Genomic DNA, 27657 nt, shown 5'->3' with positions numbered 1-27657 from the left:
GATGACGTTTTAAGTAGGCTGTCTGATTTTGATGATGTGTTTGTAATCTAAGTGACATAAAAGTTGATTTTTTTTAAAATGCTGATCAATAAAAGCGTGTTTTTCCTTCTGCTCTCGCTCTGTCCTCTTCCTCCTTCCACCCTCCTTGTCCTCCTCCACAGTGACAGTTATGCGCGTGTGAGAGCAGTGGTCATGACTCGGGATGACTCCAGCGGTGGGTGGCTTCCCCTGGGGGGCGGAGGCCTTAGCTGTGTCACCGTCTATAAGGTCAGCCGGGCGGAGGACAGCGGCAGCACCCACAGTGGAGGCAGCGGAGGAAGCAGCAGCAACCTCAGCCCCTGTAGCTCCAGTCCTAGTCCCAGCCCCAGCCCCAGTCCCAGTCCCACCGCTGTGGAGTTTCACATCAAGGGCGAACGGCTCAAAGACAAATTGGTAAGAGACCCTCTAGGCTTATAATGCCAAAATGTTTTAGGTATGCTATGCTGCATAAATTCATATTAATACCATACATGCAACTAATAGATGTGTTTACATTCACGGTTAGTTAGTCATTTCCTCTCCTCATGCACATTCAGGTGCACCAACTAGAGATGGTGCATTCTCTTGGATGAGATCACCCTGAACCCCCCCCCCTCTTCCCAGACTCCCCTCTCGCTGTCTCACTCACACACTCACACACAGGAAGTGGTTGTTTGGCTTTCCTCCATGGCGCAGGTATCTGAAAATAGGAGCGAACTGCGTGATGCTGTGATGCATGATGATATCATCAGGGAGAAGGGCAGATTACTCAGGAGTAGGGAATGTGGGATGAGGGATGTGGGAAATGCACAAAGAGCTCGGAAGGGACGTAAATGGTGGAAGAGGGTCTGGAAATTCACGCTCACTTCGGTTTTCCATGACTAAACAAGTGTTTGCCTACGTTTTCATGAGCATTTTCTTCTTCTTGATGCGTGATGTAAAGACTGTATTATTAAGTAAATTAAGTCAAGAAAATATGTTTTTTGTTATTGTGGCTATTAAAAAAAAATCCTAAAATGTCTACGTGTGTAAAACACTCTATAGCTAATATAGTTACACTGTGAGTAAAAAGGTATTCAGACATGCCATGTGGTTTGACACACTAAATAGAGAAAGACCATGATTTAATTTACTTTAATACATTTTTATTTTCTAGTTGGAAAATGCTGAAAAAAGCCCAACCCAAATTTTCCAGAGCCCAAGGTGATACATGCACCATTTGTCTGACAGCAGCTGAAAAGCAACTGCTATTTACTAGAAAAGCAACAAGTCTTCACATATAAGAAGTTGAGTTTTACAAAAAGGTTGTTTTCTGTGACCTACATTACAGTTTGCATGTGGACGAAAGGCCAAAACGCATGAAAAGGGCTAAGTTTTATAATACACCAGTGTATGTGTGCAGTAGGATCGAAACCTGTTTTTATTGAGAACCCAGTTCTGCTTTTCCGAAACCCGAAAAACAATAACATTTGAGCTTATTGATACTACTGTCGAGTCCCGTGGGTCCTATAATGTAACATTACATCTCGAGTCGAGTCACGTCATTTAAATCCAGTCACTATTCTGCATACATTGATTGCCCAATAAAGTTTTTGAATACAATTGAATTGGCAGCCAACAGCTATTAAACCAATCAAAGGAGAAATCCAGTGGTTGCGAGAAAGGGTGAACGTGCGAAAAGGTCTAAAGTTTGGCTACATTTTATCAAACCAAAAGATGAAGAGCAAGCAAAATGCAATTTAAGTTGCAAATCAATTTCTTGCAAGGGGGAACACAACCTCAATTACCAAGCAATTCAATACTGGGCATCAAATTAAACCTAAATGCAGTAACTTTGGCTGTGCTCGGGCTGAAAAAACTCCTTCATCTCCATCAGCTGCTGCCGCTGCTCCTGCTGCTATGGCACAGTTGGCACAATCTTCATCATAATCCACTTAAAGCAGCAATAGTAAGAACACCCAAACATGTAGCATTTCCAATCAGATAAAAATAGTAATCCAATGTTGAAATTCGAGTGTAAATCGGCAGGATAAGAGCTAGTTAGCTAAATAAATGAGGTTTGCATAAGGTTTCATTGTGATTTGTTCAAGGTCTGCTCAGTAAAATGACAAAGAGACGAAGGTATATAAAAAATGATGCCAACATTTTTCCAGGTAAATAATAAATTAAAATACAAGAATGTATTTCCTAATCACTAAACACATGACTGAAAGTGACAGTAAAAATTAACCAACACTAAAGCGTGAAAATGAAATGATTCCAGTTCTGTAAAAAATGTATTGTCACCTCGTCTTTACACCAAATAATAGAAAATTATCAATAGTGGTACTGATAAAAACTGATTGTTAAGGAGTCTTGATAATGGTGTCGATAACGGCCCCATCCCTAGTTTACAGTTAAGCATAAACTGCGTTTTTTCAGATTTGACATGTAGGAGAGTATGTGGAGGTCATGCATTACTAGTCCAATTATTAACATGTTTAATAGGGTGTCAAGTTACAACAATATTTAATTGTTGATTTTGGGCACCGTGTACACGTCCAAACATATAACCTGCAAAGTTTTATGGTCATTCTGTTTCCTAACAATGAGGCTTTTGCTGTAGTTTGATGCAAAGCTCATGATCTTCTTGTCACAGACTCTGTGTTACAGATCTAAAACAGATCCAGTAGATTCTCTGGGATAATCCCGGTCTGTGAAAATGAGAGTGTAAATCTATGTGTGTGTGAGAGAGAGAGAGAGCACTGTCTGTCAGATGTCAAAAGACCCATGAGGCCACCATGATGCTCAGAGTCTGGTGGCTCCTGACGGCCCGACATCAGCGTGTTACAGCAGGCCGTTTAAATCACCTTTTTATCTTCTTTGACTTAACACATTTTATGTGTGTTTGTTATTTACGCTCTGTTTGTGTTTAGTGCGTTGCTATCCAAGTGTGTGTGTGGCACAGGAAAGGGTGTGACGGGAATGCTGTTGTTCAGACAGGGTAAAGACATGGCTCAGAGACCCTGGCAACTGTTCTGGGATGTGGTTAAAACACCCCTATCACCACCAGAGTCTGCCTCCAACCACCACAACAAAAACCCAGCCATATGTAGGTCTGTCGTGATGCCACCCAGTGCCGTGGTGTTGGCGTCAACCACAGTGCTCCCGACAGTCTGAGGGCACCAGAAGAGGAGAGGCTGAGTGATGAGTGCATGAAAACAACAGCAAAAGAGAAAACCACTTAAGAATATGTTTGTCATTGTTGTAAAAAAAACGCAGGGCACTATCAGCGCTTGTTATCACAGTATTGTCCAAAACAGTAACACTGGTGTTTTGATTTTAGAGGTAAATGAAAGACCATAATTATGTTGTATGAGTGATGTTGAAAACAGTAAAAAAGAGAGGGAAAAGCCTCTGAATGTTATGTCTAAAGCACAAGAAAGAAATATGCTTTTCCATGTTTTTAGGTGCTTTTTTTGTTGCATTAAGCGATATAATTCAGCCACAAATGAACAGAATATGAAAGCACAATGACATTTCCCATCCCTGGTAGGAACTTGAGCTAGATGGCATACACAACAGCTCAGAGATACTGTTATTTTGAAAACACAAAGGCACGATTCTGGCTGGTAGAAATGAGGTGATCGGGGTGCTGAAGATATGAGAGAAATCAGGGGAGAGAGATGTGTAGTCAAAGAGCAGGAAACAGAGGTGGAGCCAGAGAGACGGAAGAGGTGGAGGGGATCTGTCTATAAGCGCAGTGATGCGGCACAGAGTGTACTGGTGATGACTCAGCTGGCTCTCCATATAGCTACCAATCACTCTCCTCCTTCTCCCCCTCAGATCTACAGATCTAATTGGTTGATTACTTATCAAACTGGCTCTCAGACTGTGACACATCTCTGGCTTCCTGACTGACTGATACATTTGTGAATATGGCGTATTTCAGGCTTACTCTGAAAGGCTCTGTTTTAGGGCAGAGGGCCCTCTTGACACGGTTGTTTGTTTCTACTGTTAACCTTGTCATCTGTTTGTTTATCTTTGCTTAAGATGCTTTATTAGCTAGCAGTCTTGGGTTAAGGGAAAATTGTGTATCAATTTCAACCAATGCCTCTTCAAAACTCAGTGCTTAGATATTATCCCATGCAATTTTTTATGCTTTTATATGTACAGCTGCCCTTTGAAAATCGGAGATTTGAATCACCAGTCGGAGCCCCTCAGTTGACCATGATTGCTTCAAGTCACGCAGTTGTGGTGCGCTCAGTAGCTCAGTTGGTAGAGCTGCCTCCCCATGTACGATTCCTGCCTCGGCCCTTTGCTGCATGTCTTCCCCTCTCTCTCCCATTTTCACACTTGAGCTATACTCTCCCAATAAAAGGCAAAAGCCTAAAAAATAATCTTAAATCAAGCATTCGTTTTTTTCTGTGCAGTGTACTTATAGGGACGTTTTGGTCCCCAGATTTTGCTGCACAGTAAGAACTCCTGACTTTCACGCTACTCCCTGATACAAAGCGAGAGGTTTGCAGGCAGCGGCACAGAGGAGGAGAGAGAGACCTTCTGCTTTGAGGTGCTAAATTTACAACAGTAACTTCAAAGGATAGTCTCTGGCTTTAGTTTGATATCCAGTTTCGGCAAAAAAATTACATTTACAACCCATTGTTAGCTCTGTTTGTTTACTATATTACATGCATGTTTCATAAACGTCCTGCGGAGCCTCGCTCAAACTTTAAAACTTTGTATGGAAAATAAAACAAACAGTAAAATATTTGTATTGAACAGCTAAATCTAATTTGACTGGCATAATTCTGAGTCAAGTACAGCCCTATTTATATATATGTATACACACATACACATATACATATATACCTTAAATCATGCTTGTATACCTTTTTTTAAAATACACCAATACACAACAGTTTATTTGAATAAAAACAAACACGATTTTTACTCCAAGGTAGCTAAGACTTTAACATGTCCTTTTATTTCAGATATTGTTTTTTAGATGTCTGATTTCCGATGGAAAAAACAGTGTTCATAGATTCTAAACTGATTTCTCCCATTTGGTTTCTTGTATGCAAGTAAATGTACTCTCTCCCTATCTCCTCCTATTTTCGCTCTCACGCTATCTCTTCACTACTCTCTGCACGTCTCACCTCCGTCTGTCTCTGTCTCCGTCCCTCTCCTCTCCTCTAACATCTCCAGCAGCCTCTGTCGTCTGGGTGGCTCCTCCTCCTCCTCCTCTCTTTTCCCCGAGCACAGTGTGGAATGTGGTGTTAAGTATCGTCCCTTCGATGCAACTGTGATACTTCCTCCTCTGTCGGCCTCACTGTGCGCTCACCTTACCTGCTCCGGCTCCATTCAGTCTCGCCTCCACAATCAGCCCCAGACCCCCCCCCCCCATCACCCAACCAATCCTCCTCACATCCATCCCTCTCTTCTTCCCTCCCCTCTGGGTAAACACACAGGCTTAACCTTTGCCTCTGCTCTTCTTGGGGAGCCTTGCTTGCCACATGAGGGTGGATATTGTGAGCTGCATCTTTTTCACATGCAGAAAAATGATGTCGCGGTACACTTGCAGCGAGTGTTCAAAAGCAACCTTCGCTCAGACACTCAGAGTGAAACATAGACCTGTTTGCACTCTTTCTGACACACATATCACATATCACCAACCTCTCGTACAGCTGCCACGTATCAGCCTCTTAAAGCGTGCGTGTTGACTGTTGTCCAGATCGACGGGGAATGCTGCCATCTGTTTTCACCAGACCAGTATTGGTTTGTGACCATTATCCTCTGACAAGGCGTTTGCACTGGGAAGATGCACAGCGTAGCACTCGGGTCATTGAGCTTTTCATCATCGCCAGCACCCGCGCTCACGCATTCTCTCACGCAGATCACCATGCGCACGCTTACACATTCACACCCCATTAAGCCACCTCTCGTGCACGTCGGTGAAAAAACCTCAAAGACTGTAATGGCCGTCTCTCATTTCATTTAATCTGCCTAGAGGAAGGCCGGGAGGCGGCCCAGTAGCCCTGATTAATAATAGGCTTTGGAAACACAGTCTCTCTCTGCCACACACTTGGGCTGCCTGGCTCCAAAACATACTCAGCGCCCCCCTCTTTCTTCTGCCACCACCACGGCTTTCCAACTTTATCATCATCTGTAATGAAAACCCCACCATTTAGAATGTGTTTTACAAATTATACAAAGAAGTATGTGAAATTATTGGGTATTTAGGATGAGTTTTTTTTTCTATTTTTGAAACTCTGGAGTTGTGTGTGGTTACAGTTAAGGCCTCTCTCTCTCTATTCCCTTACTCATGTTGCTGTGGACTGATTAAATGTGGCACATTCAGATAACTTCGGCCGAGGAGTAAGATAAAGGAATTACATGTGTGTTCCCCGGAGGAGTCTCATCATTAAACATTTTAAATCAGGAATACTCAACTTGCTTGGGGCCACTTTTGCAAAATGACCGGAGGCCAGGGGCCAGTTGCAGCAGCCCCATATATATGTGTCAAGGATTTTAGGTTTAGGATTTTAGGATGTTTCTAGAATTTTAGGACGTTTCTAGGATATTTCTCGGATTTAGGACATTTCGAGGATTTTTGGATGTTTCTCAAATTTTAGGATGTTTTAAGGATTTTAGGACTTCTCTAAAATGTTTGGAAATTTCCAGGATTAGTTGTGATTGCCAGGATTAGTTGTGATTGCCAGGATTAGTTGTGATTTGATGTTTTCTGTGTTTCTGGGATTTTTGGTTGTTTAAAGCATTTTCGGACATTAGGGCCTAAGGTAGCATCTCTGTTGGCGGTGCGGGGGATCCTCCACTGGCACTTTTTTTGATAAACAAGCTCTACAGCTTTTGGTGCTGTTTTATGCACCCTGGCACCTTATGTATGCTAAAACGACAAAAGCAATTCCCAGTCTGAATCACTTTCTTTTATTGTGAAATGAAAAATATTTGGGGGGCCACCTAGCATCCTGTGAGGAGCCAGATTTGGTCTTTGGGTCGTAAGTTGAGTATCAATGTTTTAAATGATGTAGCTGCCGGTCTGAGGCTTCACCAAATGTGAATACAATGCCGCTGAGTGCTAATATGTTTGACTGTGTGTGTGTTGTCAGGTGGTGCTGGAGTGTGTCCTGCAGAGAGACCTAGTATACAACAAGGTCAACCCCATCTTCCACCATTGGAGAATCAACGACAAGAAGTTCGGACTGACATTTCAGAGCCCTGCTGACGCCCGCGCCTTCGACCGGGGCATACGCCGGGCCATTGAGGACATCAACCAAGGTGCGTGTTAGCAGGTTGTGCACAGCGCATACGTGTGTGTGTTTGGAGTTCCAAAAAAAACCCACCATATTTGTTTAGAATTGTCTCTGAGGTTGCACGATACTGTGTGCGTTGGGAGACATCCAGTGCGTGTACAAGGATACGGGTGTATGTGTATGAACATGCATTCTGTTAGCGGGCGTCTACTGCTTGTAATGGCTGACCTAGCGTCTGTTCTAGGAAAGATGCATAGCGTTGATTAGCATTGATGACCCCCCCCCACCCCCCCCCCCCCCCTACCTGCTCACTCACCCAAGCATGACCCCTCCTGTGTTATCTTATCAGTGCCAGCTGCCCAGATAAACTCCCCACTTCCTGTAGAGACTGGCAAGGCAGCACAGTGGGTGATATAGGACAGGGGTGGGAGCTTTGGTAAGAAAGAAGGAGGGGGGCAGGAGTTGGGAAATTCAGACTGGGTGGCAACCTGAGATAGGCGCAGAGCTTATTCAGAAGAAACTTGAGCAGGTTGGGCTTTTGTGCTGCTCAAGACTAAGGACTCGCTAGTCTAGTCTAAATAAGGTAGGGTTTGGTCCGTCTGTGCTCAGTTTGGCATCTTATAGTCAGGGCTCCCGCGGTCATTGAAAACCTCACAATCTTTCACAATCACATTTTCCAAGCCTGAAAAGTAATGTATAGTAAAAATAATTGAATTTAAAAAAAAACAAAACATTTTTTACAAGAACACATTTGGAGTACATGTTTTCTTTTCTTACACCACTTATAGCCACTGTAAAAACAGAAATTATTGTTGGATTTTAAAATGTAGTCCTTGATTACATACTGGGGGGCGCTTAAATTATGTTTGAATAGAGTTTCAATCTTACATGTTTAAAACAGGCAGGTGGGCCAAGGAAAATTCTGGGTCACTGAAAAGTCATAGAAAAGTTTGGAAAATTTGTCCATTAAAATGTGTAGGAAACCTATACGCTACTTTTCTTTTTCTTTTTTTTTTAACAAGATAATACATATGGGTGGAGCTGGGTCTCTGAGTGTAGTTAGCAGCTTTGGGTCCTGATAAGCAATATTTTTCAGTACAGTGCCAGAGGTTGCAAAGTCATCCAATTAGCAGGAGAATTGCCAGCTCAGCAATCTTCCACCCAGCCCCGTGTTACACAAGAGGCTGGCTGGCTGGCTGGGGAGCTATAATCTCCTTTACTCTCTAGACCTGGAAACCCTGGGGAGCATAGAGGAGGTACAGCAGAACATATCGTAAAGGCTTATCACAACCAGGCATCAGTTGCCTCTCGCCCGCAAGCCTTTATCTGAGATTTGTATTTCCTGGGCATAAGTCCACATATAGAGTAGGTAAAAGGTAAGTATGGGCAACAACAGTAGGGCAGGCTTTGCAAACAGCAGTGCCTGTGGATTTCAACTGAAGACGGAGAACAAAGAATCATGACGCACTATAAATATAATGCCATATTAATGAGAGTTAGTTGACTTGGGCTCATTACCTGGGGATGCTATGTGATTTAGAAATGACCCTCCATGTCTGTTTTTTTGTGCGGCGTGTTTTACTCAAATTTACTAACATTATTCACCAGATATGATGCGCACAGTCATTTGTAACTCTACTTTTCACAACACTAACACAATACACAGCACTACTAGCAGTGATATACAGTGTTAACCTCCTTTTTCGTTAAAATGTGGGTTAAATAAACAGACTCGACTCTGCCACACGTTGGGCCTCATGCAGCAACATTCTCTAACATTTCTCTTAATTTTCTGGCAAGAGAAAAGTCACCTCCAGTCACCTCCAGATGCACCAAATGTTCTTATCCACCCAAATGTGCTTATACCTAGGTGTGCTCAATGATAAATCCCACTAGATCATAAGTCACCTATTAACATAGTTAACAGCCCCTAAACACTATGTAAGGGCAGGTTTTGTGCCATGTGCAAAGACTTTGATACATGGTCAAGACTGGAGAGATGGCACCAAAAACGTTGTAAGAAGAACTTCTGCAGCAGTAAAACTGATGTAGGCCGACTGTTAAATAAACTTCAGGTAAATGTGATTTCAGTAAGATACATTTAAGTATTAAAAGTACAAGCAGACATGCAAAAAGGCTAACAGAAATTTAATAAATAAAAATAATTAAAAGAAAAAGCAGCAAATCCTCATACATATAATTAATATGAGATCTGGAACTATGGAAATGTTTTTTTGCATTAAAAATGACTTACACGAAAGAAATAGTTGCCAGTAAATATTCTAATTAATCAACTAACTGTTTCAGCTGCACTTGCATATTTTCATATTTTTTGGTTTGTGTGAAAAAAAAATCTTAATTTGTAGTAGTTATCTAATAACAGTAGTGGCTTTAAAAGTACAATATTTCCCTCTAAAATGTATTGGAGTAGAGGTGGAAAGTGGCATGAGATTAAAATACTCAAGTATTTACAATACCCCCTTGCTGAATGTCAACCCCCCCACCCCCCCTTCCATTTTTCAGTAATCAGTAAAAGCAAAAATGACAAAAAAAAATCTTAAAAAGCTATCAAAAGTTTGATTTGTAATTGCCAGTGTAGCTTCTGTAACACAATTCAGGACCGGGAATAAGGCTGAATGAGGCACAAAGAGAGCAGAAAACCCAAATATGATCCCAAATCACAGAGATGCCGAGCCCCACACTTTGTTTGGAGAAATATAGTAGGTAGTTTGCGTTGGAATTTTTGCTTAACAAAGTATGTACAAGGCTGATTTGTACGAGATTAAGATCACAGATGACATTCACAATTATTAGATGACATTTATTTGTTATTACAAATTACCATACGTGTTAAAAGGGTTTAAAGTAATAGTTTGGGTTTTTTGAAATGGGGTTGTATGAGGTACTTGAGGAGGAAGCTTGAATGTAATAATAGCTGGTCAGTGTGGTTAAAACACATTCCCCTCACGTCACCCAGAGGCTGCACACTGTCTGTCTGCTTGTAAATGCTTCAACTTCCTTCCTGTGAATGTTAGCTACAGCAGGTGATGGTGAGTTTCGTCTCCCTGGTGCCTGCTCTCTCTCTTTCTCTCTCTCTCTCTCTCGCTCTCTCTCTCTCTCTCTCTCGCTCGCTCGCTCTCTCTCTCCTGCTGTCTTCTCCTCCCTCTCCTCCCTCTCCTCTCCTCTCTCTCCTGGCATCTTCTGTATTCTGCCAGTGTTGTGTAATGCCTCTCACTTCAGCTCAGCTCAGGCAGGTTCTTCTGTATTCCTGTTGCATCGTTCTGCTGCTGGACTGCTGCGTGTGTGTGTGTGTTGTTTTGTGTGTGTGTGTATGTGTGTGTGTGTGTGTGTGTGTGGGGGGGGGTGGGTGTTTTGCCTGTGTGTATGTGTGCGCACGCGTGTGTATCAGTCTTGCAGTCCTCTGTTGCCATGGCAACGCCAGGCACATGGCTCAGGCAGCTTCGCGGCCCAGCACTGCCAGAGTCGTGCTGCAGGAAGCCTCATTCTCTCTGTAGTGGAGAAATGCATACAGACACACACACACAAACACCTTTCTCCATGTGATTCAGAGACAGACGGACAGAGCGGGTCTAAACGCAAGCCCAGTGAATTCTTCTGTCCTCTGTGTTGTTATTTCCTCCCTGAATGCGGACACACTGACTGATGCCTCAGTGCTTCAAATGAGGCCTCAGTGATCCTAATTAAGTGAACCCAAGTTTTAAAAAGAGCCTCTCGATGCCCCAGGTGCAAACAGTTTCCCCTTCATCCCAGTGAAAATGGTTTAATCCCTGTTTTCTGCAACATTGCCAAGACCGTAGCCTCATCCATTTTCTATTACGTTTTTTTAAGAGTTTTCTTTTCTCATGAAAATCACGTGCTAGGATGCTTTATGCACTAGTGTTGCGTGTTTACTGAGGCTGGGTTCAATCACAATACTAGTCAGAATAACCTGTAAATAGATCATTATAGTAAATAGTATGTTTTTCTACTTAAAGTGGACCTATTTTGCTCTTTCTTTTCCGTTATATATGGTCGTTGTTGTGCACATTCTCCACATTTCACTAATTCTGTTTTTTTCCATAAATTATTTCAATTGGTCCCCTCTACATCTATCAGTGGATTTTACCATTTCTCAACCAATGAAATGTATTTAAAAAAGCTTGTCACTAAATTTCCTATCTCCGTTGGATCGTCTTAAAAAAAGTGTAGTTTTTTTTCTAATTCCTAAAAAATAGCAATTTTGGAGATAGGAGGTTTGAGCCCGACAGCAGCGATATATTTGCTTCAGGCTTTAAACTGTTCTGTGTACTCTGTTTCCAACGCTTTTTCTTCTTTGGCTACAAGCTGACATCAGGTAGTGACAACATTTTTTTATATGGTCATTTGCTCCAGGCACTCTATTGCAAGTGTTAACATTACATAGCCTAAAGTGTTACATGCTATCTTCCGGGAAATGTGTAATTGATGTTGTTCATTTCACTCTAATTTTGGATCAGATTTCTGCCTAAACATGTCCTGTTGTGTTTTTAGTGGTGATTTCGTGATCAGGGAAACATGTAATCTTGGTTGCCGAAACATGTATTCTTGGTTGCAGACTGAGGTGTGTCTAGGGAGTGGCTTGGGGTGGCATGGAAAGTTTGTTTGTTCACACAGGCTCGTTCATTTAAATATTTTGTCGGCACTTTATTGAACTATTTACTTTCGGAGAGACGTTTTTTTAGATTAAGTATGGAAGCTATATTTTACGTTTGTGTGGTGTCACTTTGTTGTGTTGCAATTTGTAAACAGGATAAACAGGAATGTAAGACACTGCAATGGTAGTAATTAAAATAGGTATGAGTAGTGGAGACAAAATGGTAAAATCAAGCTATACCGATGTGTGTGCCCGCAGTAGCGCTGGTACCTCATGCCACCCCTGCCTAAGTCAGTGCCCTGCTTGGGCCACCCCAGTAAAAAAAAGTCTGGACACACCATATTCCTGCTGGAACATGTTTGGTTGCATTTTTGAGCTTTTATTGGTCATTTTTACAGTTAAAAGTGCAGCCTGAACTCAATTAAAGTCATTTCCCCTTGTTGCAATGACAACGCAGTTACACTGAGATATGGAAAACCTGGAAACACTGACTCATCAGAGCAGACTGGACCTTTGCGGGAGGGGGACTGAAAAGGACTAAAACGTCCGAAAACTGAGCATCTTAAGGGTTTTTTGACCTTTTAAAGCACAAATACATGTTCTAGTAGAAACTTTAAATACAAGTATGAACCTGAAAATGAGCATAATAGGCCCTCTTTAATGATGCAACTGGAAGTGCACAGGCATAACATGCATCATACTGACCTAAACCAATATTCTTTAAGACAAATCCTGCTGAAATGCTGTTTATGTCTCAGATTATTCACTTCAAAATGTCATTAAACAGCACATTTCAAATTGTTAACAAGAATGAACACAATTGAAATCAAGAACAGTCAATTGGAAAAATCACTATATATATATATATATATTTTAAATCTGAGTATTTAGAGAGTACTGGGTAGGACAAAAATACTACAATACTGGACAAAACTAATACCGATTAAACAATGGTGCTTTCATTGTGAAAAGCGTTCAACAAAAAATAGCTTTTTGTGTAGAAATATCAGTAACATAAATGTCTTTCCTTGGGTTACACCATCCACAGTTTCATTCTCTTGTAATGAAAAGCTGTAACGTGGCCGGCCTGATACCTGAAACATAAGCTCTGACTCCAGCATTAGTAGAGGAGGTGTTTTGGATGAGGAAATGGCACATAGCGTTTTAGCCAAGGTTGGGGTTCCATTATTCTAGACATGCATATTTCATTAACTTGGTGTGTGCCCCACTGACACAAAGCAGCTTTCATTTCCCCATTTGGCTACAGTCAGAGGAAAGCACAAGTCTAGGCTATTCTGGCCTGACAGGAATCACCTATGTAAATTTGTTGTCTTAAAAATACTTTGTAGAAGAGAAGTCATCCATAGAGGGTGAAATGATGGTGATGTATTCAATGTAAGTGACACATATTCATAGAAATTTAGCTAAGAGGAAGTGGGCGAGTCATGATTTCACTGCTGTTCCGTGAGGTTTCCCCCTCTAGTGGTTAAGTTTGGAAATAAATCTTTTCGATTTGTCAGTGACTGCGTGACAAGGTTTTAACCAACGTGTATGCTGTAGAACAGTGATTTCACACCTTTCCCTAAAGGGACACACTTTCTATTATTGAGTATACTGATGCCTCCTGACTAAGTGACACATTTTATGGATATTTCGTATTATATTCAATGCACAACAATAACAGTGGAGAAAAATTGCCAACAACCCCAAATAGCGAATGCAATAACTGCAGGAAGTTTGTGTAAAACAAGCAATTTGGAGGCATTTTGGGCAGATTATTTTCTGTGAACATTACGTCAGAGATGAGTTTACCTGTTATGTTTATTAACTTCAAATACAAATCTGTCTGTATCATGTTTTTTTTTCATGTTTTAATAATCATACATACCTCATAGGTTTCTTGATTGGCAAATTTAGTGTTTTCTTCTCTCTGACTCTACCATTGTTCTTTTAGCTCTTTGGTTGTTTTTACTGCGTACCTTTCTAATGCAGAAGGAGGCTGTAAAACTATTTCATTTAGTTGTCTTCATATAAATTAATTCAATGCAAAGATAAAGGCCTACTGTGTTAATATATATTTTTTAAAAGTTTTCTAAGACCCCTTCAATCCAAGGCCCTCTTGGATCCAAGAGGGCCTTGGATTGTTTAAGGGCCAGCCTTAGCAGAGGTCAGGGCCCCCAGGTTGGGAACCAGTGCCTTAGATAATGCTGATACATAGATTGTGTGTGTTTTGTACTTTACTATTGTAAGCCTTTAGTTGCTTATTCAACTGTAAAAAGGTCTGTATTCATTTGAGTGTAAAAAAGTGAATAAATCAGACCTCTAATGTTTTCCCCTCTGGGTTTTTCCGTCTTCTCTTCCAGGTTGTCGACCGTTTGGGGAAGGGGATGGTCCAGAGGATGGACTACCGGTGAGTGACATTAAAGCTGAGATTTTTAGTATGAAGAATATATGTGTTGTGTGTGTGTGTAAACTTGCGCACATGCTTATCTTGTTTGACTTAAAGTATTCCAGCTATTTGTTAGAAAATGCGCAACAAAAGGAGACCTTGATGATTAATTATACCAAGGCCAGAAGTGCTATGTTTTTGGGTTGTCCCTTCGTACATACATCTGGACAAGTCTTGTGAATGTGATATCTTGAGGGAATTTGCTCAAATTTGACACAAACATTCACTTGGACTCGCTGATGGTTTTTTGTGGTCATAGGTCAAAGGTGAAGGTCACTGTGACCTCACCTGTCATTTTATTGAACGCAATATCTCAAGAACATCTTGAGAGAATTTCTTCAAATTAGGCACAACCATCCTTGAGTGGACTTAAGGATGAACTGATTAGATTCTTGTGGTTAGAGGTCAAAGTCACTCTAACCTTGCATCCATTTCATTTTTCTGAACGCAATATCTGAAGAAGGCCTAAAGGGAGTTTCCTCAAATTTGGCACAAACATCCATTTTGACTCAAGAATGAACTGATAAGAATCTGGTGGTTGAAGGTCAAAAGCCAAGGTCCCGGTGACCTCATAAAACATGTTTTTGTCCATAACTCAAGAACCTTGGGTGCCCACCTCGAAACAGTGCTGACTGTATATGTGTTCTGTACTGCTGGGGATGAAGCGTCCATAATTTTCACCCAACATTGATGTAAACTGTAAATGCAACTTGACTGGTACGTGGAGACATATAACTGCGTGGTGGTATATCTGGTTTTTGATTAAGTATCTTTGTGTCATGGGGTGGGAAATGGATGTTTAGAGTGTTAAAGTGCACCCACTGTAGATTTTTATTAAGTCAGATTTATTACTCAACCCTCTCTCACTATTAAATACGAGGCAGGTCATAGCTCGAACCTGAGCCATATGTTTGAGTCCTGATGGGTCGCACCCAGGCGCTGGCACCTGCCTTTGTTTTCTAACAGTTGTTCTTGGAGATTTACAGGTGTTTAACCAGTGCCAGCCAGACCCTGAGGTGGAGCTGGGTGTTGGCCAGCGAATGTGCTAGAGCAGGCTTAGCTGTCTCCATCAATCTAACTTGGTAGCTGTCACTCTTGTACAATTGATGCCGATATAATAACTATTGCCCCAGGAGCTTCAAAGGCAGCATGGCAAAAATGCTCACTATGATTTCACTGCTTTCCAAACCGAGTGTGTTTCTCCATGAGCCGGGCCTCTCTTTGTTGACAGCTTGAGGACTGTTGAGGTACATTATGTTAAGAGTTGTATATATATTGCCCCGTTTCTGGCATGTGGCACTCTATTGACTGTCGACATGTGCGGTTAAAAGTGCTGTGTTCCCTTTAGCAGAGAAAGGCAGCAGGTATATAGTTCAAGTCTACACACCCATGTTCATTTGTTTTAGATATCTGGCCTGTTACAGGAACGTCAGTCACCTGTTCTACTTCAGATTGCAAAGTAGGTGAAAAGACACATTTGTGGGCAGAAGGGCAGCTCTTGTAATGCAAACCTCCTCTGAATGACTAGAACCCATCCAATGCATACAACAGTCCTGCAAGAGGTGCTACCTTTGTGAAACTTATAATTAATTACTGTTGACACTGTTTTAGAGAGGTGTTAGTTCAGTGCTGGTCATTTTTTTTACTTAGTTTGTGGTGTATAGCTTCAAAACATACTGAAGAATTTACACAAATAACTAGGTGTTTCCAGATTTATTATTTTTTTTTACGTTTAAAGCATCTATTGAGGTTTTGGAATAAAGCTTTGAATGACGTCATAACCCTAAAAAAATATCCTCAAACAAAATCCTTACTTTTGAATTAAGTGATTCATTGCATTAAATGAGTTAGTCTTTTTTTTCTTTTTTTTTTTTTTTTTTAGTAAATCAACTTTCATTAATGAATAAATGTAATTTGTTAGATTACTGCTCACCCGTTGAGTGTGGGAAGCGAGAGAGCAAGTAATTTTGAAAAGTCTGTAAAAAGGTTGTTTTTGACAGGCTAAAAGCCTGAAAATTCTGAAAATTATTACATCCATCTTTTTTCAATAAATCTTTACTTTTGGACTTTATGCTGTGGAGTTACTGGAAATGTTTGGTGCACATAAGTCAGAAACAATCCCACGCAGCCACTCCTGGAATCTAATTCTACAAATAGTATGATGCTAATAATATTAGTGTGGGAGCCAGAATGTGCACTAAGCTTGCGTTTATTATTTGTTTAGGATGCACATGTTCTTGGTGATATTCTGTTTTCAGAGCTGGACTGTTATATATATATATATGCCATTTGGCTATGCATTGCACCACACTTTTGGAGCTCACAGTGTACTCTGGGCACAGAAGGAGCAGCAGTGAAACAGGTCCAAAAGTTTGCTTTCACTTGCCTTTCATCTCATCGAGCAAGCTGTTCTGATTAGCTCAACCGATGCTCAGATTGACAGATCAATCATCCACCCTACGACGCAAACTGCTGCTGAGAAAAAAAACAAACCTCTGCAGGTCTGTGCTTCATTCACAGACCTGCAACAGAGACACACATACACAAAAACAAGAAGTTTCCTGAACCCCGTCAGATACTGAGATTTTAATTCTCTTAGACACTACATTTAGTGTAGCTTTCTTTATTTGCAACTGTGCAAAAATACACAGTTTAAACAGAATAAATAGACATGCTGCACATCATTCAAATGTTGATTTAGACTTGGAAGATCAGTATTCTGAATGAAGCTTTGAACTTTTCTGTATAGCCATACAAATAGCTAAAGTTAAATAGTAGCCTCAATAAGCGTGTGGTTGTTGTATTGTATTGTTTGGTGTTTTTTAGCTTTTGCTGACTTTGTTTATTAAAAAATTAACTAGCCAGTTCAACAAGCTGTCCTTACGATCACCCCTTTGACATCACACTGTGCCTCCCATGACATAGCTTTTAGCTCTGAGCTCCCTGCACTCATCACTGCGGCTCACCATCACCTTTGACCTGCTGGTATCTTACATCCTGCATGATGTGGACAAGAGGAGGGAGAGCTGCGTTCCTGTTCCTGTGGCGAAGTTCCTCTTTAAGGAATCAGCCACAGGAAATCCAATGGCACCACTGTTGCTAGGCAGCGGGAGGAGGGGGGGGGGGGGGGGGGCAGCAGCAGGAGGGGTGTGGGGGTGTGGTGGGGGGGGGGGGTGGAAGGGGGTGTTCACAAGGTTCAGTGAGTGAGCCACCGAGGGTGTCACCATGGTGATTTGGCATCCGAATGTTGCGGTCGGAGACCTGGGCTACAGAGAAAAAAGAAGTGAACCAGTCGCAAGTGCTGCAGCCAGAGAACTAGCAAATACCAGCACACAGCAAGGTGTGTTGCTTTATAGTCCATCATAAAGTCACACCATAACCACTGTTCTTACAGATAACCCAGTAAAATGTCTGTGAAAGCATTCACAGTTTCTAAGAGAATTATGGTGTATAGTATAGATAAGGGATACTTAACTTGCTTTGCTTGGTGGCCACTTTTGCGAAATGACAGAAGGCCAGGGGCCAGTCGCAGCAGCCCCAAACACGCTTCTATTATTTTAGGATATTTCTAGAACTTTAGAACGTTTATAGGACTTTAGGGCATTTCGAGGATTTTAGAACATTTTTCTCAGATTTTAGGACATTTCTGGGATTATAAGATGTTTCTAGGATTTCAGGACATATCTAGTATCTTGGGATGTTTCTAGGATTTTAGTACATTTTGGCGAGGGGGTTAGGACACTTTTTCTTTAGGATTTTCTGACATTTCTTGGATTTTAGAACATTAGGAGCTTAGCTAGGACCTCTGTGGGGGGCTGCGGGGGCATCCTCCACTGGCACTTTTTTTCGATAAACAAGCTCTATCTTGTTTTTGTTTTATGCACTCTAACATCTTATGTATACTAGAAGTACAAAAACAATTCCCAGGTTGAATTACTTTATTTTATTGTGAATTAGAAAATGGTCAGGGGGCCACCAGACACCCTATCAGGGGCCCGATTTGGCCTAAGGGCAGTATCGGAGTATCACTGGTAAACATGCTGTGACATTTAGTTTGCAGTATATCGACAGGCCCCCTTAAGAAGCAGGAGATCCGTCCTGTCTTGACCTTGTAGAGAAAAAAGACACCAGTGTGTCATGAGCATTGGAGGTAAACATCAAGCCTCAGTAAGTCCCTTGATTAGAATCAGATGACTTTAAAAACATCTCTAGGTAGAATTTACTGGAATTTGTGATAGCCTTGCATTGTTACAAGGGTTTGACTTGTGTATGTGTGAGCAGGCTTGAGTGTGTGTGTGTGTGTGTGTGTGTGCGTGCGTGCGTGCGTGCGTGCGTGCGTGCGTGCGTGCGTGCGTGCGTGCGTGCGTGTGTGCGCGCATCAATGTACATGCATTCAAGACGGTCTCCTCCACCCACATCCTGCCCACTGAGGCTCAGCACCCTCTTGTATGCCCTTCACAAGCTTACCACATTCTTCCTCTCACTCAGAAACACACACAACACACACACTGTATGCATATGCAACATATTTTACCCATGAAAAAAAAAGAACGTGGTTGCACAACACCCTACTCAGCTGTGATGACCCACTGCCAGGAATTATGCCGTACCACCACAGTCCTTCCGCTAGTACAAAGAAAAGTGTGTTTTTTTTCGGAATGCCACAGGAAAACATCCGCATCTAATTTAGCACTGGCAGGAAGTTTTCTCTTATCAGTTTAGTACACAGAGGTTTTGTTGGCCGGTTGACTTTTATAGCCTCACTCACAGACAAGAAACTTTCAGACTGGTTTAGCGTGTTTCAATCATGTCCCATAAATCACCTTGGAGTCAGGTATAGGAGTGTTTTAAAGGAATAGTTTGGCAGTTTTGAATGTGCGTACTAGTTATGTTGCTAAGAGCTAGAAGAAAAGATTGAAACCACTCTGTTAAATACAAAGCTCTACAGCCAGTGGCCGGTTAGCTTAGCTTAACATAAAAACTGGAAACAGGGGGAAGCAGCTAGCTTGGCTCTGTCCTAAGAAGAGATATCAACAATTAACCATTTATTGGTTACTCACTGAGAATATTTATAACTGGTTCTTCTTGTCAGTCTATAGTTAAATTTTTCTACTCTTGTGTTAACTGCGCCGCACATCAACTGGGTGTGGTGGGAGCTAGCTAACAGAGCCGCTCATTCACCAGGGCAGTCATGTTTCTGCAGCAACATCCCGCCACTGTTTTTATGTCTTCCTAAAAGTTAACGTCTTTGTTACAGGTTAAAAGGTGTCAGGCTATTGAAAACTCAAATTTTACATCTTGCACCTCCAAAGCTCACGTATGTGTTTTTTCACTTTGTTTTAATCAGCACAAAACCTAAAATGTAAAATTATCATATTGCGATTATATTGGGGGTCAGGGACAAACAGTCAGTTTGGTTCTTTTATAAATTAAAAACAAAAAAAATCCAAATCAAAGAATAAATAAATTTCCCTTATAATTTATTGGGATTCCTTCCTTTCCCTTTCTTCATACTTTCTGTGAATAGGCTGCAACCCTCTTAATCTTATTTCCGTAGCCTATTTTGTTTATACTTGTGTTAACACCTTATTTTGTGACGTAGTCATATGTGTGTCCTGGGCTGGTCAGCTCCTGTACTTCTCAGGTGCTCCAGCATCTGATGTTTCCTCATCGCCTTGGTCGCCAGGTTGATGGTGTTTACCTCTTTCAGAGAACATACATAGATTGCTTCCTCCAACAACATTTAACGCTACAACTGAAGTGGATTATGCATGGTCTTTGAAAGACAACTAAGATAAACATGCTTTTTATGTGGAAATAACACCACAACATTCAGAAATACAACACTTTAAATGATTAACGTACATCATTTCACCTTAAATGATATTTCTCAATATCTATAATTGTTCCTAAAAAAAAAAAAAAAAAAAAAAAATTGAAATCAATAATTCTCCATCAGTCAAGTAGGGCGGGGGTACTTAGGCATCAATATAATGGTTGGGGAGATACTGCTCAGAACAGAGCCAAGGTAGTTGTTTTCCCCATTTCCAGTCTTTTTGCTAAGCTAAGCTAGCTAAGCATCTGCTGGATGTAGCTTCATATTTAGCCTGAAGACATGAGCGTAGCATCAATCTTCTTATCTAACTCTCCGCAGCAAAGCTAACAAGCCAGTTTCCCAAAATGTCAAACCATGTATTAAACGGATACAAAGGGAGCAACCTGGAACTTGGCTGTACTTTTTGTTTTCAAGTTAACAAGACACAGAGATGAGCACCACTTATGTTTTAGCCTCCTTTAAGCCCTATTTTAGAGTGTGAGAAACACCTACATTCACACTAAAACCATGTAGTGTTTGTGATCAAACGTCCGAGTGTGCACATGATGTTTTCTTCTTCATTCCTGTCTCAGTCTGTTGCAGAGATCGAGCTCGTTCCGTCGGTTTTCAGTATGTTGGCCGACCCTAGCCTCCCCTGTCCTGAGCCCCTGCGCCTTTGAGGGCGGAAGTGCATGGATCCCTGTTGTTGGTGTGGAGCCAGGTCGCCCCTGGCTCCCACCACCTCCATCCCTTCGTCTCTCCTCCTCTCCTCCTCTCCTCCCTCACCCAGCCACATCTCTAGGGTCAGCTCAGCTCCAGATTGGCCCCCACGCATGCCTTTGAATGGTGGGGCTTAGGCAAGCGCTTTAAAAGGAAGCCCAAGTCTGTTTCCCATTTCACCCCCCCTCACCCCAACCCTCACTCCTTTCTTTCTTTCTCTCACATACACACACAGCTGTCATCTGGCTTTTTAAGTTCTGCGCTGCATTTCTCCAGCTGGAGCTGGTTTATGACATTCCCTCGGCAGACTCTTTGGCCTCTCGCTCTCTTTCTCCCTTTCTCTCTCTCTCTCTCTCTCTCTCACACACACACACACACGCACACAAACACAGCACAAAGTCATTTTTTCCTGTTCTGTTCTTTCTCTTCCCTCCACTGTCTCCTATTCCTCACATTCCCCTGCAGACGCTGTGGATGTGCGTTACATCGCTTGGTATGTTTGGAGGCAAAGAGGGAGCAAAGTCACTCAAACACACACACACACACACACACACACCATGTGTTAGCAGTCTTTGGGGGGGGAGCAAGCGGAGGAGAGAGAGAGAGAGAAAGAGGGAAAAAAAGAAGAGAAAGAGAGGGAAAAAAAGAAGTCAAAGGAAGCATCTCTTAGCAACCACAGGACAGTAATTACTGTAGCAGCAGCTGGGAGCAAACCAGATTTCCGCTGTGCGTTATAGCACTGGCGTGGGCTACTTTACACACGGCACTGACTAACCAGAGCCAGCAGCCTCCTCCACACGCAGAGAGAGAGAGAGAGAGAGAGAGGGTGGGAGAAGGAGAAGAGAGGAGGACTAACCCTGCCTTGATGAGGTCGGGGTGTGTGTGGGAAAAGAGGGACAGCTAGCCAGTGTGTACAAGGCTCGAATATGGTTGAACTCATACGTGTGAAGATATCTCAGCGTGTGTCAACGTTTGTATATCTGAGTTTGGCTTAAAAAGATAACCTTGAAGACCCTTTTATTGTCTGTTGATTTGGATCATTTTCAGACAGTTAATATATAAAACTGCATTGAAAAGAAGGCACAACGTAACATTTTGAATTTGATCAGCCTAAATTCCGCTTATTTTTATGCAGTTTTGTACATGTGATGTTACGTGCGTGATCAAGCTGGAAGTAATGCAGATGGTTGTGCTTAAACAGTGCTGGATGTGAAATATCATCACACGGCTCTTGATGTAATAACTGACAATCCTCCCCCATCTCTCATCACCTCTGCACGCATGAATCATGAATAGCCATCACTTTTGATGTTGTTGCCATGAGTACTGAAGTGGACCATTTCTGTTGGATCTATAACTATTTATTTTATATCTAGAAATTGCTGTTTATATTTTAAAATGTGTTAGATTCAGACACATTCACAAGATGCTATTTATAGACATATCCTTCTGATTGATGTCAACAGTGAGTGTCCCTCTTGTAATTACGAGATTGTTTGGCGTGAGGTGGAAGGAACGTTCGCTCTGCCTCACACGGTTTCCAACATTTCTCTCGCCTTTTTTTTTTCTTCGCATCTTTCAAGTGCCTCTTTTTTTAGGCGCCTGTGTTTGTAGATTTTGCATCAGTTAAAATGTTTGTGGGAACACATACAGGCTGATGGGAACTCTGAGTTCTTAACAGAAGGGGCCTTGAGTCATCACCACACAGCACACTCATTTGGCCGGGCGTGGGCGCAGGATGCCCCCTGGTGGTTACAAGTGGAACACACGCAGCCTACACATCCCCGAGTCAAAACAGTTGTGGTTAAGAAAGCTGAATTGATCGACCATTTGACAGTTTGATGACTTATTTTCATTGTTAAATTATGTAACTAGCGTGTATGTGGGTGCAGTTTGCTGATATCTGTCTTTCTGATATGAAGTTGCATATTTATTTACTGTTTTTTTTATTGTTTTTTGTATATATTCCCTGTTATTATTTAGTGCACCATGAGCCTTTTTGTTGTACCTTTAATAAAATCTTTATCATTATCAACCAATTAATTGATGGGCCATGTCATATGTTGTGTTTCTTCGACTCTCAAACCATCCATTAAACTTACCTGATATTTCTTCTGTATTTGTCCAGGTGTGTGATGAGCCTCCCTCCATCTGTACCCCGATGAAAGAGCCCTTCTCCCCCCTGAACAACGTTGTCTCCACCGAGCCATTCAGGGGCTGCTACGTCCCCGCACAGCCCTTCGACGAGTTCAACTCCAGCAACCGCCGCTACCTGCCCCCACAGGTCTGCCTCTCCTCCACAACCAGTCATATATCCGAAATTTGAGTTAAAGACCATTTCAAACTTGACAACATTGACAATCTAAATGGCTCCAATGCTGCATCCGATACTACACACTATGCACTACACACCTATAATGTGTACTATCGTTCAACTACTTATGTGTACTTAAACAACAGTATTCAGATCCTTTACTTAAGTAAAAATACCACATCGTAAAAAATACTGTTTTACAAGTTAAAGTCCTGCTTTGAAATTTTTACTTAGGTAAAAGTAAATAAGACATTTAGGAAAAAGTACTCAAAGTGCTACAAGTAAAAGTACCAAATGCAGAAATACATCAAACAAACAAAACAAAACAAACAAACTTCACTTCAAAACCAAAAATTGTAAAAAAAAAAAAACAAAAAAAAAACTAAAACTAACTATTAACTATTAAAAAAAGAATAAAAAAACACACCCCAAATTATTTAAAAACAACAGAATTTTTTTAATTAAAAAGACTTAAATGTTAAAATCTGTCAAATTACAGATTTATTAATCAACTAATTCTTGCAGCTGTCCTTGCACAAACTGTGAGGTCATTAAATTTGTAACAAAACATCATATTTTGTAAACTTTTCGTATGTTATTCATGCAAAATCTTAATCTGTAAGTTAACTAAAGCATTCAGATAAATGTAGTGAAGTAAAAAGTACAATATTTCCCTCTGAAATGTAGGGGTTAAAAGTATAAAATGGAAAGAAAAGAAATGCACAAGTAAACTACACGTATCTCAGATTTGTTCTTAAGTACGGTCATCTGGCTTTTAGTATTTTATTTTCTAATTTTTTAATTTAATTGTATATACTTTATTATTCCCAGAGGGGAAATTCAATTTAGTTACTGCAAAAAAATAATTTAATTAAAGCAACTAATTCTTATCTTCTCCTCCATTCAAGGTCTCCTTCAAGTCGACCCGGCATGTCAGTTTTCACATGGACGAAGAGGAGATTGTTCGCATCAACCCACGCAAAGACGTGCTTATACGCGGCTACGAGGACTACCGCCACCCTGTCATGTGGAAACAGGAGGCCGATCCCGAGGACCTGGACTTCCCCACCGCCTTCCACAAACTGGACAGTAAGAAGTGCAAGTACCTCTTCCCCGACGGCCCCGGTGGGGACTCCCACTCTGGCCCCGGTATGGGCATTGGAACAGGTATGGGGTTGGGTCTTGGCAAGGACACGGCCATCAAGACTCAGCCCTCGCCCTTGCTTAAGTCCAAGAAGGGCCGGCGGCGGCGAGAGGACGGCGAACGCTCGCGCTGCATCTACTGTCGGGAGATGTTCAACCATGAAGACAACTGGCGGGGGCAGTGCCAGGACGCCCCCGACCCGATCAAGCAGTGCATCTACAAAGTCAGCTGCATGCTGTGCGCCGAGAGCATGCTGTACCACTGCATGTCCGACTCCGAGGGCGACTTCTCAGACCCCTGCTCGTGTGACACATCTGACGAGCAGTTCTGCCTGCGCTGGTTGGCCCTGGTGGCACTCTCCTTCATCGCGCCCTGCATGTGCTGCTACCTGCCCCTGCGCGCCTGCCACCATTGTGGCGAGGCCTGCCGCTGCTGTGGGGGCAAGCACAAGGCCGCGGGGTGACCCGACGACGGACTCTGGGACACCCTCAAAGCTAGCTAACACAGGAAGTGGATAAAAGCGGAAAATTAAAAAGCCGGCATCCTTTTTTCATTCCCCTCTCAGACGGGGTGATATGTTGTTGATCCCCAGCTCTGAGGGCTTTTGGAGATTTCAGTTTGTGTTTGTCGCCGACAAGCAGCAGTGGAGGACAAACCATATGCTTTGTGGGAGCTCTGAGCATCAAGCTAAGTTCAGGAGCTTAATCTGAGGAGAGGAGGAGGAGGCAGCGTCAAGATTAATAGACTCGGAGATGTTACTAAACACACCTGTACACACACTCACACACTCACACATACACATACAGACACACCTCTCTCTCTCACATTCACACTCATGCGTTGACGAAGCCAGGCCACAAATGTCAGAACTCTACTACAAGAAATGTGTAACTTTATGAAGGAAATTTGTCTTTTGTACAGAGAGCGACAACTTAATGACAAAAAAAGAAAACTATTCTGCGTTCAGAAAAAATACTTGCTGTTTGAGTATGCTAAAAGGGATATGTTATTGCTTTTTTGTGAATTTACAGTTGGGTAACAGTGGCCTTTCCTTCATGGCTTAAACATTTGCTGACAATGTAATTACTAGACAAAGAAAAGTGCACTAGAAATGGTATTTCCCCCTCTGAGTAAAGGTAATCCTCTCAAATTCTTGTGGTACATTAACCACCATATGTAGTGTAATTTTAACATTTGAGAGATGTTGCTGTGGTGGATGTATGGCTAATTCCTTGTTTTCCTTTCCATCGAATGTTAAAAAAAATCAAAAGGCTTATTTTTGAAGGTATACAACTCGGTATAGCTTTTGACATTCATTTAGAAGATGTTAAAAGTGATGACTTTGCTTTCCCGAGGTTATTTACACCATTTGATTGCATTCCAAAATAAAGGGATTGATTCCATGATTAGAAGGGAAAAATGGTAACGACTTCACCATGGCAAATTCCCCCCAAATAGTTTTTTTCCACATCATGAAAAAAGCATAAGAACCTCTTGAACCATTTAAATTGAAACCAATACATTGAAATTTCATTTACTTCAGTGAATTTCAGTTTTAGTCCAGTTATTTACTGCTGTAGTGAAATTGGTGTTTTTGTTTTATCTGTTATTTTCCTGCTCATTTTATAATTATTTTTTGAAGCAAAGGCTGAAAATGTTGCTCAACCAGCAAGTTTTGTTTCGGTGAGTGAAGGGGTTACAGTGCTCCTTGGTTAAATGATGAGGCACTTAAAATAAGGTCTTTCTTTTATTGAGAATCCCTCATATTTCACTATTAGTCTGTACATAAATTTGACTAATTTAACATTCAATTTGGGGGGGGGGGGGGGGGGGACCCTCCTGAAAGCACTGCTCTCCAAGCTTTGGTTGCAGCACCCTCTCCAAATTTCCATGTTTGTCCCTTAAATCGGTTATTTTTATTTTATTTTTTCCCCTCATGTAGTATTTCTTTGTTCCTCCAAAGTCCACTCCTTCCGTACGTCTTCATTTAACAGGCCCTGAATGAGTGAATGCATCGTTTCAGGAATATCTTAGCTATTAATACATACAGGTGTTATGTATGTGTACGTGTGTGTGTGTGCATAGGTCTTCATTTGCACTGTTGATCTGGTGTCATGTAACGTCACCACTGACTATGTGATCACTTGTTTCCCAAAGCATGTTTGTCTGTTAAACAAAGAGACGATCAGACTGTTAAAGGAATAGTTCTGCATCTTGGGAAAATTCCCTTTTTTGCTTTCTTTCCTGAGGTTAGATGAAAAGATTAATTCCACTGTCTTATTTGTCTGTGGTTAAGCTGGAGCTAGCTGCTGTTTATTTTAGTATAAAAAACTTGGAAACTGGGAAACAGCTCGCCTGGCTCTGTCCAAATGTAACAAAATCCGCCTACTAGCACCTGTAAAGTTTACTTACTAAGATGCTGTAGCTCATTTGTTGAATTTGTTCAAAAACCAAAGTGTAAAGATGAAAATTTGTGGTTTTACAGGAGGTTATGTGTGGGACTATTTCTTAGATTGGCATAGTAACTTTGTAGAGTTTCTGCTTGGCAGCCTCATGGTGACAACAGGACTCCAGGAAGTTACTGTGCCCCTCCAAGAAATAGTCCCACACGTGACTTCCAAGAAATTGACGTTTTTACACTTTGGGGTTTTTTTTTGTACAGAAGAAACAAACAAGAGAGTGTTAAAAAAAAGCCCCTTTCTCACTGGACAAAAAACAAACAAAACACTAACACAACATCTGGCTTTTGTATTTAACCCTTTGAAACCGTAGCTAATTGGTTTAATTTCTTAAAAAAAAAAACATGGGAGAAGGCAATGAGAAATTTAACAAAACATGGTCCAAAATTATCAAGTATTAAATACAAAAATTACAACAAAACTACCAAAAATAAACAAAAAGAAAAGTAAAAAACAAAAACTATCAAGGAAATGACCCAGAAAAAGGTGCATAAAATTAAAAAAAATATACATATACGTATAAACATTTTTGCTCTGCAACGTAATGTGAAATATATAATTCTAATGATTTTAAATATAGTTTTTTAGACATTTTTGCAGAGTTTTTGACAATTCACCACCGTAGAATTATTCGGTTCTATCTGCGTTCAGAGTGGTTTTGAGAAATTGAGCTTCAAAGTTTTTGCATTTCAGATAGCAAAAATGTTATGAACCCTTTTGTTTCCTAAATTAAAAAAAAATCTTATAACTTTAAAAACACTTCACATAATGTTCATAAGTTGTGACAGAAGAATATATAAAAATATATAAACTCAGTTTTGACAAAAATGTCAGAACCTTATAATGGTGACAAAT

At 41.3% G+C, this 27657-nt stretch overlaps 1 protein-coding gene across 1 annotated transcript in view; it reads left to right on the top strand.

The window, feature by feature from the left end:
- spred1 (sprouty related EVH1 domain containing 1) overlaps window positions 1–27058 on the top strand; it is a 44944-nt gene extending 17886 nt beyond the window's left edge. The window contains exons 2-6 of the mRNA XM_042500667.1: window positions 162–432; window positions 7125–7293; window positions 14265–14311; window positions 23014–23169; window positions 24108–27058. Of these exons, the coding sequence (XP_042356601.1) occupies window positions 162–432; window positions 7125–7293; window positions 14265–14311; window positions 23014–23169; window positions 24108–24806 (1342 nt within the window). The 3' untranslated portion in view covers window positions 24807–27058. The remainder of the gene's footprint in view (window positions 1–161; window positions 433–7124; window positions 7294–14264; window positions 14312–23013; window positions 23170–24107) is intronic.
- The last annotated feature ends 599 nt before the right edge of the window (window positions 27059–27657 follow it).

This window comes from Plectropomus leopardus, chromosome 14 (genome assembly GCF_008729295.1).
Source record: "Plectropomus leopardus isolate mb chromosome 14, YSFRI_Pleo_2.0, whole genome shotgun sequence".
NCBI lineage: Eukaryota > Metazoa > Chordata > Actinopteri > Perciformes > Serranidae > Plectropomus > Plectropomus leopardus.
This window is presented reverse-complemented; position numbering and strand designations above follow the sequence as displayed.